This window comes from Oncorhynchus nerka, linkage group LG9a (genome assembly GCF_034236695.1).
Source record: "Oncorhynchus nerka isolate Pitt River linkage group LG9a, Oner_Uvic_2.0, whole genome shotgun sequence".
Taxonomy (NCBI): Eukaryota; Metazoa; Chordata; class Actinopteri; order Salmoniformes; family Salmonidae; genus Oncorhynchus; species Oncorhynchus nerka.
In genome coordinates this window covers 39,595,856-39,611,665 of record NC_088404.1, presented here as the reverse complement: position 1 = coordinate 39,611,665, position 15,810 = coordinate 39,595,856, and the positions used below count along the sequence as shown (strand labels likewise).

General features: G+C 43.9%; 1 protein-coding gene across 6 annotated transcripts in view; it reads right to left on the bottom strand.

The window, feature by feature from the left end:
• LOC115134285 (rho family-interacting cell polarization regulator 1-like) overlaps positions 1-15,810 on the bottom strand; it is a 91,688-nt gene that overhangs the window by 38,828 nt on the left and 37,050 nt on the right. For 2 of the 6 annotated variants that reach the window (XM_065022588.1, XM_065022587.1), the window contains exon 2: positions 2,041-2,164. In XM_065022588.1, the coding sequence (XP_064878660.1) occupies positions 2,041-2,138 (98 nt within the window). In that variant the 5' untranslated portion in view covers positions 2,139-2,164. Of the gene's footprint in view, positions 1-2,040; positions 2,165-5,092; positions 5,280-7,979; positions 8,149-15,810 lie in introns of those variants that run through there. The other 4 variants (XM_029668099.2, XM_029668100.2, XM_065022585.1 and 1 more) reach the window with 4 other exon arrangements.

The following is a 15,810-nucleotide window of genomic DNA, read 5'->3' as shown; positions in this document are numbered from 1 at the left end:
CCCTTGAGATGTTTCTACAACTTCGAGTCCACCTGTTGTAAATTGAATTGATTGGACATGATTTGGAAAGACACACACCTGTCTATATAAAAAAGGTCCCACAGTTGACTGTGCATGTCAGAACAAAAACCAAGACACAGATCTGAGGAAGGGTACAAAAAATGTCTGCAGCATTTAAGGCCCACATGAACACAGTGTCCTCCATCATTCTTAAATGGAAGAAGTTTGGAACCACCAATACTCTTCCTAGAGCTGGCAAGATTGAACTATTTGGCCTGAATGCCAAGTGGCACGTCTGCAGGAAATCTGGCACCATCCCTACGATGAAGCATGGTGGTGGCAGCATCATGTTGTGGGGATGTTTTTCAGCGTCAGGGACTGGGAGACTAGTCATGATCGAGGGAAAGATGAACGGAGAAAAGTATAGAGACATCCTTGATGAAAACCTGCTCCAGAGCGCTCTGGACCTCAGACTGGGGCGAAGGTTCACCACCCACCGACCCTAAGCACACAGCCAAGACAACGCAGGGGTGGCTTCGGGACAAGTGTCTAAATGTCCTTGAGTGGCCCAGCCAGAGCCCGGACTTGAACCAGAACTAACCGTTGGAGAGACCTGAAAATAGCTGTCCCGTGACACTCCCCATCCAAACTGACAGAGCTTGAGAGGCTCTGTAGAGAAGAATGGGAGAAACTCCCCAAATACAGGTGTGCCCAGCTTGTAGTGTCATACCCAATAAGACTCAAGGCTGTAATCGCTGCCAAAGGTGCTTCAAAGTAAAGGGTCTGAAAACGTATGTAAATATATTATTTATGTTTTTTGCTTCGTCATTATGGGGTAGTGTGTGTAGATTGATGAGGAAAAAGAATTACTGTTACATTACTGTTAAAACCTCTTAGAGCTCGGGACTATTTTTTCAACATTTTGTTAAAAATCGCGCAAAATTTCAAAGTCCTGCTACTCATGCCAGGAATATAGTATATGCATATGATTAGTATGTGTGGATAGAAAACACTCTGAAGTCTCTAAAACTGGTTAAACCATGTCTATGACTATAACAGGACGTGTTTAACATGCAAACTACAAGGAAAACTGTTCACCCCCCCCCAAAAAACAAGATCAATCCGCCAGTTGGCTGTATTGTCTATGGCCTGCGAAAATATATACCTCTCAGTTTACAAGTCCTACAGCTTCCACACGATGTCACCAGTCTTGGCAATTTCCTTGACGTTGTTCCTTGGTCAAACGAAGAAGAGACACTTGATTTCATCCGGTCCACGACAGGAAGTTTTGGAAGACAGAATTATCGACCCTCATTTCAAGATGTGGAGCTATTGAATACACATCGCCCCGCGATCAATTTGATCGATTATTAACATTTACTAATACCTAAAGTTGGATTACAAATGTAGTTTGAAGTGTTTTGTCAAAGTTTATAGGCAACTTTGTTAATTTTTAAAAATGACGTTGCGTTTTGTAAAGCAGTTTTTTCCTGGATCAGACAGGCTACATAAATGGACATTTTGGGTATACATGGACGGATTTAATCGGAAAAAAGACCCAATTGTGATTATGGGACATATAGGAGTGCCAACAAAGAAGCTCATCAAAGGTAATGAATGTTTTATATTTTATTTCTGCGTTTTGTGTAGCGCCGGTTATGCTAATTATTTTCTTTACGTCCCCTTCAGGTATTTCGGGGTGTTGCATGCTATCAGATAATAGCTTCTCATGCTTTCGCCGAAAAGCATTTTAAAAATCGGACTTGTTGGTTAGATTCACAACGAATGTAGCTTTAATTCAGTACCTTGCATGTGTGTTTTAATGAAAGTTTGAGTTTTAGCGAGTACTATTAGCATTTGGCGTTGCGCATTTCCATTTCCTGTTGGCTAGGTGGGACGCAGACGTCTCACTTATCCCCAAGAGGATATTATTAATAAGGCTGTAACTTAACAAAATGTGGAAAAATTCAAGGGATCTGAATACTTTCCGAATGCTTTTTAACAGTAATGTACATTAGACCTCAGAGGGAGTGTCCTCACCTGTAGGGCTTATCGTAGGAGTTGACCCCAGCAAAGGACTGGCTCCTAGTGATGGATCTGGAAAGGACTCGGCGCGACGGGCGCATGGAAAGGGACATGGAGGACACAGCTCTGGAGGGACTCCCTGCAGAAACAAGAGAGGGAAGGCTTTAGAAGTTACACAGTGACAGACAAAATGGGGCCAGTTTGGAATTTGTCCTCAGGCACTGCAGGAAAACATCAAAATGAGCAGAGCAGAATTTTTTTTACAATTGAATCCAGCTTCCATTGTTCTTTCACAGGAACTCAATTATGCCATGAGTTTATTCTCAAATACACATTTCTTGAAATCTTGATAGGTCCATGAATCAAGATGGACATTTTTCAAACTGTGTTCCCTAATAAGCTGCAGGGGCTCCACACTTGTAACGTCCGGGGTGTAGTGGGGAAGAAGTCAGGCGCAGGAAGCAGAGTTCAGGGTAGCGCTACTTTTAATGCACCACAACGGTGAAACGCCAACCCAAACAAATGCCCCAAACACGGGGAACATAAACAGTCCAGCAAAATACGAACACACAGACAACCGTGACCTACAGCCGTGTACACGCGTACACTGAAATAATCCCGCACAACCAGCAGGCGGGCCGGCTGGTAAATAAAGCCCAACCAATTAGCCTAAACTAAACACAGGTGCAACTAATAAACAGAAAGGGGGGGGGAAGGGATCAGTGGCAGCTAGTAGGCCGGTGACGACGACCGCCACCCGAACAGGAAGGGGAGCCACCTTCGGTAGGAGTCGTGACAACACTCCTGGGACAAATACCAGTTCTTCACATCAAAGCATCTTATTATACTGTAAATGCTGCCCTGAGAGCTCTTGGAGAGATTATGTAAGAAAACATTTAATCTCGTGCCTTGGAGAGATGTTTATCTGTATCTCTTTTGCATGAACAGTGATATGCAGATAGTTTGTTGTTTTTGTTTTAAAGGACCAGCAAGTTGTCTAATTATCTGACAGATCAGTTAGTTTTAGGGTGTGGCAAATCTACAGGTTCAAATGTTCTGACATGTCAACATTCATTTGGTTATCCAACTTTCAACAAGCCATAATTTGTTATAATGCATCTGCCATAAAGCATTCAGCACCTCAAAATGTTACATGTCAAAAGGCAGTCGGACTATTTCTGTATTTTAGGCCTCTCCCCCCCAATCTACTCCTGCATCCTCTGTATGCCTCCATATTCCCTCACTCTTCCTGTGGTGCAAGGTCAAGCAGCGAGGGTACTGTGTGTCACCATTTCCACACTGGAAACAAAAGACCAGTGAAGATCAAGGGATAACAGAGACACAGTGCAGACTGCAAACACATTACTGCTGCCTGCCCACCATCTCTGTGCTCTACCACCCACGCTCTTCCTCTAGAGCTGCCTGCCCACTATCTCTGTGCTCTACCACCCACGCTCTTCCTCTAGAGCTGCCTGCCCACTATCTCTGTGCTCTACCACCCACGCTCTTCCTCTAGAGCTGCCTGCCCACCATCTCTGTGCTCTACCACCCACGCTCTTCCTCTAGAGGTGCCTGGCCACAGCACAACGTTACAACCATGTCGCACTTGTATCAACGAAGATAGTAGTGCAGGGATGAGAGAGAGAAAGAGGAATAGAGATATTTCCACGTCTAGATAAACTGTGCATATCAGAGTTCATTGTGAGTAAATGAGCATTGGCGATACCAGGCCGTGAAACTGGGGATTTTGTCACAGCATTAGTATCATCATCACACAGGCCCCAAACAAGGATATTTTAGATAGGAGAAGAAGAGGGAGTGATTGAGACGAGATTAAAAACACACCAAATCGCTGGGGACTCCCGCCAGGACAACAGCCCCACACAGAGAGAGACAGGCCCTATGACGTTAGGAAGCCTCAGGTGAGGCAACCTCAAGCACAAAGATTTTAGCTTCAATACACAAACAGTCCTATTACACACAAATCAAATATACATTTTAACTGTTCTCCCCAGGAGGAAGTGTAATTATTATTGTCAATGGTAACCAGTTCTACTGAGCATTGTGGTTTTGTCAAGCCCTGTTAGTTTGATCGGTGTTGTCTTGTTTGGTCAGCAGCAGTAATATGAGTTCCTTAGATACAGAGATGCATTCAGGCCCTTAGGAAGGAAGTCAAGGTTTATTTTGAACTTGTGTTAGACAGGAAACAGCAGTCACAGCTACAAATGCCTCATGTCATAAAACACAGAACTGAGCTGGCCAGCTACGCTCAATACAATTCACTACATCCAATTGAATCCCCATAGCCCAACACTCATTCCCTACAGTAGCATTTCATCTACGTCCATCTCACTCAGCAAAACCCAGCCAAGGAGAAGGGGCTGTGAGTGTGAAACCTATAGAGAGACGAGGGAGAGGTCCTACAGCTCGAAACAGAACTACAGTAAATATCATATGTAAAATGTATATTTCACTCAATTCAGTGATTGTCACATGGAAGATGTAGGTAAAGTTAAAAGCTAAAGTCTGCCTGGTGAAAAATGTATATTTAATCACATACTGATCCCTGGTAAGATGATTTCCCTGATAAGTCAATTAGAGGCCTTTTATAATCAATCAGTCAACTGTACTACTGCAAACAGCTCAGACTCAAAAACAAACCCAGAGACACCCAGCTGCCAAACCCAAGGCAGAGGAAATGGTGACATTCTACAGGAAGTCTGAAGTCGGAAACTCTAAAAAGGAAGATGGTTGAGGAAAACAAAACTCTAGAACAGGCCAGAGACTGAGATAAAGTCTCATTTTCTTTTCTTTCAATACGGACAGAGACCGAAAGAGGCAAAACAAGCTAAATAAAATGCAAAAAGGGGATCATGGAGCATGAGGGATGGACAGACTAATACATAGTTGCACCTCTTCACCATAAACTGGTAATTATATATGATCGTTTCTGTGCCATATACAGTACATTTGAGGAACCACTAGTATTTCTTTACACACAAATCATATACGGTGCCAAAACATATTTAAGTATACGCCTTTGCAGCTGGTAGTACACGGCACTTACTGCACACGCACATCTTCAAGAGGATCCTTCTCATCATGGGCATCACGTAGTAAACAGGACACAGGTAAGCGACACATCCTTTCTTCACTCAGGCTTGGATGAATACCTTGCTGCACCGCCACCCACACGCAGTGCACCGAGTCAACCATCCCAACAATACACCCAGCCTGTCCTGCCTGGTTCCTACCTGTCCCAGAAGAGGATAGGTCAGCCTGGGAATAAACAGGGAGATCACACGATGGGGAAATCTATTGAGCGTAACAAACATAAAACCAGGAGAGTCGTACGCCACATAACTACAGGCTTCCATCGGGTTCCATGATGAATGTGGTGTTGCTGGACAGGGTGTGAAGCCCATAGACATGGTTACACCCATTGTTCTGCTGCCTGGCTGGCCCCGTTCCTGAACAGTTCTAGAAGGGGGAAAAAAAGCACACAGGGGCCACCCACTCCATCATACCCACTCTGATCCACCCTCAGCATCATGATGCACATCAAAGCATCACCCTTCTCATCTTAATGTGTATATCACACCTGCAGGTCAAAGGAGTCTCTTGGGTGTTTATAAGCAAGGGAGTTGTTTATGTGGTCTCTGTCTTGTGTTGAGTCTGTGAATGAGTGTGTTAGAAAACACACCGTCTGTTTTGTGATCAGCCACAGAGAGAGGTGCAGCTGGAGTAACAAAAGCACTATTGACATGGCCAAGGGACAGCCAATGGGGACGGACATGGCCTCAGATACAGGCTTCACTCCTTATCAACCAGCCGGTCTCCCTCTAACATTCCAAACACAGCAGAGATACGCAGGGTCTACTGTCCCCTGGGGCACATAGGCCCTGAAAAACACAGGCACAGTAGACCACTCAGAACAGAGGGTCACAGGACTGGGCCAGGGTCCCAGGAATGATCAGCAGTGGGGGTAGGGTGAAGGGGTGGTAGGGCATACCAGTTCCCTAATACAACACTGGGCTGAGGGACAGGGGAAGGGCTAGCCGGCTCCAAAAACAACACTGGGGACAGACAAAATGGTTCAACAAGATTTTAAAAAACACAAGTACAAGAGTAGAGAGGCACTTAGCACCACAAAATACAGCAAGTAGACATTTCTGGGTCACCCAGTAACCCCACGTGCAGTATAAACATCCTTTACTGACCTTATATAACCATTAAAGCTCTGGATTATGGGAAATAAACTGGAACCCTATAACACACTGAGTGGATGGTCCGAGCCCTGAATGCTGATTGGCTGAAAGCTGTGGTATATCAGACCGTATACCATAGGTAAGACAAAACATTTATTTTTACTGCTCTAATTACATTGGTAACCAGTTTATAATAGCAAAAAGGCACCTCGGGGGTTTGTGATACATGACCAATATACCACAGCTAAGACCTGTATCCTAGCACTCCACATTGAGTCGTGCATTAGAACAGCCCTTAGCCGCAGTATATTAGCCATATACCATACCCCCACGGGTCTTATTGCTTAAATAAAGAATGATCAAATTTTCAAGCAGTAGGGCTAAGCATAATCTCTCTAACCATCAACCTTTTGGTGAGCTTATATAAGAAGAAAAAAGGAAATCAAAACAAGCTAATGAGGAACCTAAATGAGTCAATGTTTATATTGAAATTATTGGGTTTATATGAGAGGCTGCTTGGTGCTCCCTCCCTCGACAGATCCAGGAAATGATCAGCAGGTTGGTTCCTGATCCTAATGGCCCCCGGCTAGGAGTCATGTGTCCGCGCTCTATGAGAAAGCCCCTAAACACGTGTGTCCCTTTCCTTCCCTTCTCTCAACCAGAGCCTAAAAAAAAGCCCCTCTCCATCCACCCCCTTCTCGATTCTTCTCACCAGTCCTCCACTCCTGTTCTACAGTTATCTAACACCTCCACTGAATTAAGAGATCAGATATGATTCAAATTCAATACTGTTTACCAGACTCATCGCAGTGCTCTGATTTCAGTCAAGCCCCCTAGTCACTGTCCATTGTCTCAAAGTCCATGGGTATGTTTACAACACGGGACAGGTTTGAAATACTGTTCCTCAAATCTCCACAACAACAGGACCTGACCAGAGTGTGACCAAATCATAAGCATAACCCACATATTGAAGGACCGACCCTAGGGTGTTAGTAAGTCACAGACAGCCACAGCACTGCATGAACACAGGTGTTGACACACTGCCCCCCGAAAAAGCTGGTCTACCTCAACACCCCCTAACAAAGATCTGTGGGGCCGACGACCTTCAAAGACCCATTTGTTTCCTCCCTACAGACCAAATTAAACCACATTAATTTAAACATCCAGCGGGAGACCACCTGGGAGTTACGACAAAACTACAGTCACCCCCCTCGACCACAAACCTACAGAACAACACTGGGGACCGTCTAAGACTGAGATAGTATAGCCAGAGTTGTTAGCAGAAGAACAAGAATGGAAGAGGGGTTTCTTCCCCTTGCTTTCAGGGCAGTGCCAGGCAGATCAAACTTCAGGTCTGACAAACAGGACTATGCAAAGCTGGAAAAGACTAATACAGCCTCAAACAGAGAGAGATGGTGAGGGAACAGAGACAGCAAGAAAAACTAAACATCCACAATCAATGGGAAAACAGAAAAAAATATGTATACACAAATTGGTATGGGTTAAGCACGAGGTAACATTTTACAACATGCCTCCATTGCCTGATACTGTGAGAAATACTTCAAAACAAGCAACTACACCAAAATCACCTCGCACTTACAGTCTACCAACACCACCATTCCAAAACAAGAGTAACACTACAGACAAAACTAACATCCCACCACTTCAAAACTCCATTGTACCCTAGAACACAATAGAACTATATCAAGTCTACAAACCCTGCTGGTTAAAAGGGGGAAAGGGTACCTCCATATCCACTGTACATCTTTGCTAGTGTTGTGGCTTCCTCTCAGTGTTGACCACCCAGACCAGGAGAGGTTTCCTTGGGTCTAATCAAGTAAAGAGATCCACATACAGCGATCCAACAGAGATCCAGCAACATCTACTCATCTGAAGTTTAATCTCTGGCCCAGAAGAAGGGGAGCGCAGAGCAGAGGCGCTGCCAGGAAATGGGAAGGCGTTCACCCTCCCAGCAGCCCTCTCCTCCTCCGGCTTCCTCTATTCTTCCCTGGCTGACATCACACTCTTCCTGCCTCTCCCAGCAAGACCAACACATTGTTTCCAAATCATAAATTACATGTAATTATACATTTGTGTTCTCTACTGCAATTATATACCATAAATAGTTCCCCAAATAGCTTTGTGTAAAAGATTGACAACTAAAAGGGACCCCAAGAAAAGTGTTCATCTTGAAACTTAACTCAGCCCTTAGTATTGTTCCTTGACTCATACGCGCAACTCAAGACTGTGATAACAGAACACAATGAGGTGATCCTTATCAGCCTTGAGTCATTTAGCCTTGACAAATCCCTACTTGTCTTGGCCTGCCAGACTGTCTATCGATGTTGTAAAGGGTTTACAATAAATACCCAGACACCCCAGAGCATGATGCACCAAATAGGAAATTAAAGCTCACATCTCCTTCAGAAACACAGCTGGTCTTCCCCCATCTTACAAGATTGCATACTTGAACTCTGCAAGACAAAAACATCAAGTGGAACTGCATGTCGTCCAACAAAAATTCCAGAGATGACAGACTCCTTAAATCTTGTGTGATCAGTAACTTGTGTGATGACCAAGTCTAATTCTCAACAGCACACCTTGAATAGTGTTGTGAAAGACAGGACAGGCAAACGAGACTTGAGAACCTGACTGCAAGCTTATGATCACACTGAAGGTGACACAGCTCTAGTTCAGGTTCTTAACCGGATTAGGTATATGGCTGCACTTTACGCTGAGGAATGAAAGTAATGGTAACAATAACCTAAAAGGCACATCAGTCACTGTCAGCAGTATGCCATCAGAATAACAGTTATTAGTCAACTGTTGCAACATGCCAAAAACTACAATGACTATAAAATCAGCAGAGCACAGTCTTTGACGAAAGTGGAGTGAGAATAGATGGGTATCTGCAAATACAAAACAGACTGGTTTATGAAATGTCAGGCCACTGCCCTTCTCATGGAGGCCTGGTTTTAATGTCTTCAACATGAGACACACAGTACTCTGTATTATCTACACATTTCCAGAGAGAGGGAAGCTTTAAACGACATATTTGGCTATTATTTCAGCCCAAGCTTCTCTTGCTGCACATTCAGCATTCACTCAGATTAAAAACTTTAATGACAGCCATTAGGGCTGCACGATATAGGCAAAACAATGTATTGCGATTTTTTTTAAACCAAATACATTTGCAATTTAACTCACGATATATATCAAAACACTTGAACTGTTGGAAGCATAGAAATAAATAAATAAATATATATATATATATAAATAATGTGGTGGAAGGCAGAGTTATTCTTGTTTGGAACAATCTGTTGACTGCATTTGACCTAACAGAACAGCATGCAAACTTAGTGTGGGAAGCAGCCGCAATAGGAGATAAAAACTGAGTAACTTTTTTTTTATTTTTATTACATACACTGCTGAGTGGCTGTTCTAAGTATTCCATGCGATATGGAACTCTTGTGATATGGATATTGCACATGTCAACATTGCGATTTCGATCAGAATTCTATTAATTGTGCATCCCTATCCCCCAGATCCAAATGCATCACTCCATCACCCACACGGTGAGAAGGTGTTTACATCAAAATAGAAGAATGTGCACAATCAGTGAATATTATGCACACAAACCCAGTTGTTTTCATTAAACACACCCACAACCACACAAAGAACCAAGTAAACAAGACAATATATATGGTGTTTACCCACCATGCCACAACAGTCACTGAGGGATTCTAACAGGAACAGACATTACCAACCATCAGCAGAATTACATTTTGCACACTCGGACATACAGGAGAACTAGCTGACATTGAACTAGGACAGTGATTGGCTGGGCAGTTTCTTTGGAAATTAGTAGTCCGTCAGAACCAGTCAAATGGAAACTCAGCAAAAAAAAACAGAAAAGTCCTCTCACGACCGCGTTTATTTTCAGCAAACTTAACATGTGTAAATACTTGTATGAACATAAGATTCAACAACAGACAAACTGAACAAGTTCCACAGACATGTGACAAACATAAATGGAATAATGTGTCGCTAAATAAAGGGGGTGGGTCAAAATCCAAAGTAACAGTCCGTATCTGGTGTGGCCACCAGCTGCATTAAGTACTGCAGTGAATCTCCTCCTCATGGACTCCATCAGATTTGCCAGTTTTTGCTGTGGGATGTTACCACACTCTTCGACCAAGGCACCTGCAAGTTCCCGGGAATTTCTGGGGGGGGGGGGCCCTAGCCCTCACCCTCCAATCAAACAGATCCCAGACGTGCTCAATGGGCTTGAGATCCGGGCTCTTCTCTGGCCATGACAGAACACTGACATTCCTGGGGTCATGTCAGGATGAGCTTGCAGGAAGGGTACCATATGAGAGAGGAGGATGTCTTCCCTGTAACGCACAGCATTGAGATTGCCTGCAATGACAACAAGCTCAGTCCGATGATGCTGTGACACACCGCCCCAACCATGACAGACCCCCCACCACGATCCTGCTCAAGAGTACAGGCCTCGGTGTGACGCTCAATCCTTCGACGATAGACGCAAATCCGACCATCCCCCCTGGTGAGCCAAAACCGCAACTAGTCAGTGAAGAGCACTTTTTGCCAGTCCTGTCTGGTCCAGCGGTTTGTACCCATAGGCGACATTGTTGAAGGTGATGTAAGGCAGGTCCTCACCAGACAACAAGCCTACAAGCCCTCAGTCCAGCCTCTCTCAGCCTATTGCGGACAGTCTGAGCAATGATGGGGGGGATTGTGCGTTCCTGGTGTAACTCGGGCAGTTGTTGTTGTTGCCATCCGGTACCTGCTCCGCAGGTGTGATGTCGGGTGTACCGATCCTGTGCAGGTGTTACACGTGGTCTGCCACTGCGAGGACGATCAGCTGTCTGTCCTGTCTCCCTGTCTTCGGCGTCTCACAGTACGGACATTGCAATTTATTGCCATGTCCACATCTGCAGTCTTCATGCCTCCTTGCAGCATGCCTAATGCACGTTCACGCAGATGAGCAGGGACCCTGGGCATCTTCCGTTTGGTGTTTTTCAGAGTCAGTAGTAAGGCCTCTTTAGTGTCCTAAGTTTTCATAACTGTGACCTTAATTGTCTACCGTCTGTAAGCTGTTAGTGTCTTAACGTTAACGACCGTTCCACAGGTGCATGTTCATTAATTGTTTATGGTTCATTGAACAAGCATGGGAAACTGTGTTTAAACACTCTGTTAACCACGTCTTTTTCAGAGCCGATGTGAAAAATATCAGAATTGGGCTGCCAGTCTAAACGCAGACGGTCGCAGCCTCCAATCTTTTTTTCACTGATTCTTCTTTTGACCAGCACTGAAAAAGAGCCAGTGTGAAAAGATCTTTATACATCAGATCTTATCTGATTGGTCAAAAGACCAAATAGTGGAAAAAAAGTATAGAGTAGTATAGAGTAGCCTACTTGGTGTGAAAGGGAGGTGTGAAAAGGGGCTCAGTACCCCTTCACCTCAGAGTGCTGATAGTGTGATGGAGGATAAGCAGGGGGATCGGGAAAGGAGCGGCTGCCCAGATTGAGAAGTGGGCTGGGGATTTAGTTGTTCTCAGTTGAGCTCTTATCTCCTGGGAGGCAGCTGTCCCCACCAGATTGGGAAAACTACTCTTCGGAGCTAGACAGTCACTGCACCTGTGCCTCGCACAGAGAGGAGAGAGAACGAAAGAGAACACATACAGTAGTCGTGCACATGCACAGTAAAGAGCGCATTCCTTCTTATCACAGTTTCTCTCTTGTACCACCTTCTCAAGTTTCACCACTAAGTACGGAATGTCAATTTCCTTCACTGCTCTCATCTCATACAAAGCCTTCTTTGCGCAGGCCTAGATCAGCTTGGGGTTCTGTCTTGACCAGAGAAAGGCCTGAAATGCTCTCTGAAACGTCAAAACATTAGGTTTAGGTTTAACATTAAAGATGCATACACTTTTGTGACAGCCATAATGGCAGATGATTGGAGTGACACCGCCTGCTACTGTATCATTGCCTATCACAAAGCAGGAAGAGATAGCGATCCCTCACAGGACATAAATATCCCAGGACAATGGAAATAATCTGTGTCACAATCAGAGATAAGGTGCCTGGCTACACAAGGTAATCATACACAGCCCTGACACCTGGATCTGTCTGAGGGGATTTACCTAACCGTCTGGATTTATTTGGTCTACAATTAATCATTACGGCAAAAATCAGTACTTCCCTGCTGTTGCACCTTGGTGCCGCTCAACCAAAGGTAGACCCGCCCCCACTTCCCCATAGCCTCACTCAACACCAAGCACTCTATTCCCCAAAACCACCCCACAGTGCAGGGAACACATTCTTTCCATTATTAACGTGCCACTAGCCCTTTATTAGTCTCAAATACAGCAGGCTTGTTTGTTTTCCACTCACCCTCTGATTCTTAAGTCCTTAATGAGATTTACCTATTAAAAATGTGCCGTTTGAGCAGGTGGCAAGGAATTTGAGACACAGCTAAATCTACATGTATAAGACATCATATGTGGAGTTGCCCTGCACAGGCCAGAGGACATTCTGTGTCTGTCATTCTGTGTCCTGATCCATTCTCCTCCTAAATGCACAATTTTTTTAAAATTATGTTGACACCAAATAGAAACGATGCGCGCCACTGCACTGTAGAGAGATGAGGAGCAAGCAGTGGCTGTGCACTCGTGGCTCTCATTTGTATCACTTGTCACTCTGATCTTAAAGGGACAGCGCAAGATTTTGGCAATTAAGTGCTTTTTCTACTTACCCAGAGTCAACTGAGGTAAACACTGAAAGTGCAATGGTCATCCAAGATGACCATACCCTGACCAGGCCCAACCCAGCTTTTCTTCAGCAGTAAGCTAGCACGTATGTAGGGCTCAGTGGAGAATGACTTCCCCCTCTCATTGAAGCCATGAAGTTCAAGGCCGCCCCGGGTACTGCAGGCTGCTGTTTTCACAAAGAAGGGTCTCCATTATAGTCAATGGGAAAACGGCAATCTTCGTGTACAATCTTTGTGTAAATATTTGTTTTTTCTAAGACAATCATGGTACCAACACTTGCTTATATTACACCAGATGTATGCTCTTGAACCAATTTCTATATATATATATATATATATATATATATATATATATATATATATATATATATTTTTTTTTTTAAATCACACACAGAAGTTAAGGATATTTTATATTTCAGTGCATTCGGAAAATGAATTCAGACCCCTTCCATTTTTCCACATTTTGTTACGTTACAGCCATATTCGAAAATATATTAAATAAAACAAGTCCTCATCTACACACACTACCCTATAATGACAAAGCCCAAACAGGTTAATAAATGTTTGCAAATGTATTAAAAATTTTAAAAAACAGAAATACCTTGTTTATAGTATTCAGAGCCTTTGCTATGAGACTCATAATTGAGCTCCAGTTCATCCTGTTTCCATTAATCATTAAGGTCTCACAGTTGACAGTGGCCGCTGGCCGCCTGTGCAATCGGGGGAGAAGGGCCTTGGTCAGGGAGGTGACCAAGAATATGATGGTCCATCTGAAAGAGCTCCAGAGTTCCTCTGAAGAGATGGGAGAACCTTCCAGAAAGAGTACCATCTCTGCAGCACTCCACCAATCAGACCTTTATGTTAGAGTGGCCAGACGGAAGCCCCTCCTCAGTAAAAGGCACATGACAGCCCACTTGGAGTTTGACAAAAGGCAAATCAAGATTCTCTGGTCTGATGAAACAAAGATTGAACTTTTTGGTCTAAATGCCAAGCTTCACATCTGCAGGAAACCTGGCACTATCCCTACGGTGAAGCATGGTGGTGGCAGCATCATGCTGTGTGAATGTTTTCAGCAGCAGGGTCTGGGAGACTAGTCAGGATCGAGTGAAAGATGAATGGTGCAAAGTACAGAGAGATCCTTGATGAAGTCCTCTGAGCTCTGGAGTAGGTTCTCAGTGTGATGCGAAGGTTCACCTTCCAACAGTACAACGACCCTACACACACAGCCAAGACAATGTAGGAGTGGCTTCAGGACAAGTCTCTGAATGTCCTTGAGTGGGCCAGCCAGAGCCCGGACTTGTACCCCGGTTGAACGTCTCTGGAGAGATTTGAAAATAGCTGTGCAGCGACGCTCCCCATCCTACCTAACAGAGCTTGAGAGGATCTGCAGAGAAGAATGGGAGAAACTCCCCAAATACAAGTGTGCCAAGTATGAAGCATCATACCCAAGAAGACTCAAGGATGTAATCCCTGCCAAAAGGTGCTTCAAAGTACTGAGTAAAGGGTCTGAGTAGTTAAGTAAATGTGATAACAAAATGTGGAAAAAGTTAAGGGTTCTGAATACTTTCTGAATGCACTGTAGTTGCTACCGGCAGCCTGCTACCGGCAGCCTGCATTACCCCGTTTGGGCTTCAACTTAAGATCCTCAATGAGAGGGAGCAGCACTGAGCTAGCCTGCAATGTCACTTCCTGGACTAGCTCAAACTGTGCATGTTAGGTCTTGACAATCTCCACCATGACATGTCATCTTAGTTGCTAAAAATCTACTTCCTTGACTCAAATGTGCCATTGAGTCTTCACATAGAAATGAATGGTGTGACATCAGATGGGTTCATCCATTTATATATACACACCAGCTATTGTAGGGCTGCTGGCTGAGGAGTTGCAAATTCCATTTCTCCAACCTTGGCTTGAACACAAGTCATCCTATGCATTTATGGTATGTAACTAAATAAACATATTTCATATTTTGTTGAAGATACAGCATCTCTCGCTTTGAGATTTAGGATCCAGCCATTTAACTGATCTCCTCTCTTAATGAGGCCATTAAAGTCACTGATTAACGATCTGCCAACAGACCCTTGTTTCCCCCATGCCTGCACCCAGACTGAGCAGGAGAGTGGGGCCAACAAATACTGCTCCAATTTATTGACCCTTTTAAAAGTTACTGAGTGGCAAAGGGTTACCGCGCTTTGCAATTGTAATCATTTCATGTGCAGAGCTTATGGAGCGATTGCAGTGCTAACAGAAATTGTATTTGAATTCCATAACTTTGAACTTGTATTAGGATATTGAATTATATTTAATCTGGATGGTCTGGTGCCATTTGGGCAATTTAAAGTAATGATTGGGGACTTATTTGTGGAGGGACGTAACTTTTTCTGGGTGACGTGACGTTTTATTTGTACTTCCCATGACTGTGTTTTTGTATTTTAATGTGTATATGTATAGGGGTAGTATGAGAGGTAGAGTAGAAAGAGATGTTCTTCGGTAAACCAAAGCTTCTGGAGATTTCTGAAGACAAAGTGGCATAATGAATTTCCTTTCTTCCCATGAATTTGGCTGTAGCATTTGCACCGATTCGGCGACCCCACTAGAGGTCTTGACCTTGACTGCGTTAAAGGAAAAATCCACTTAGGGTTGCAAAGGGTCGAAAACTATGAGAAATTTCCGGAAACTTTCCATGGGAAGTTAATTTCGGTAAATTTGTTTAAATTCATTTTTTTTAAAGTTAGCTTATAAAAAAAACAGTGAACCTTTTTTGTGGGAAACACATAAGGCAATT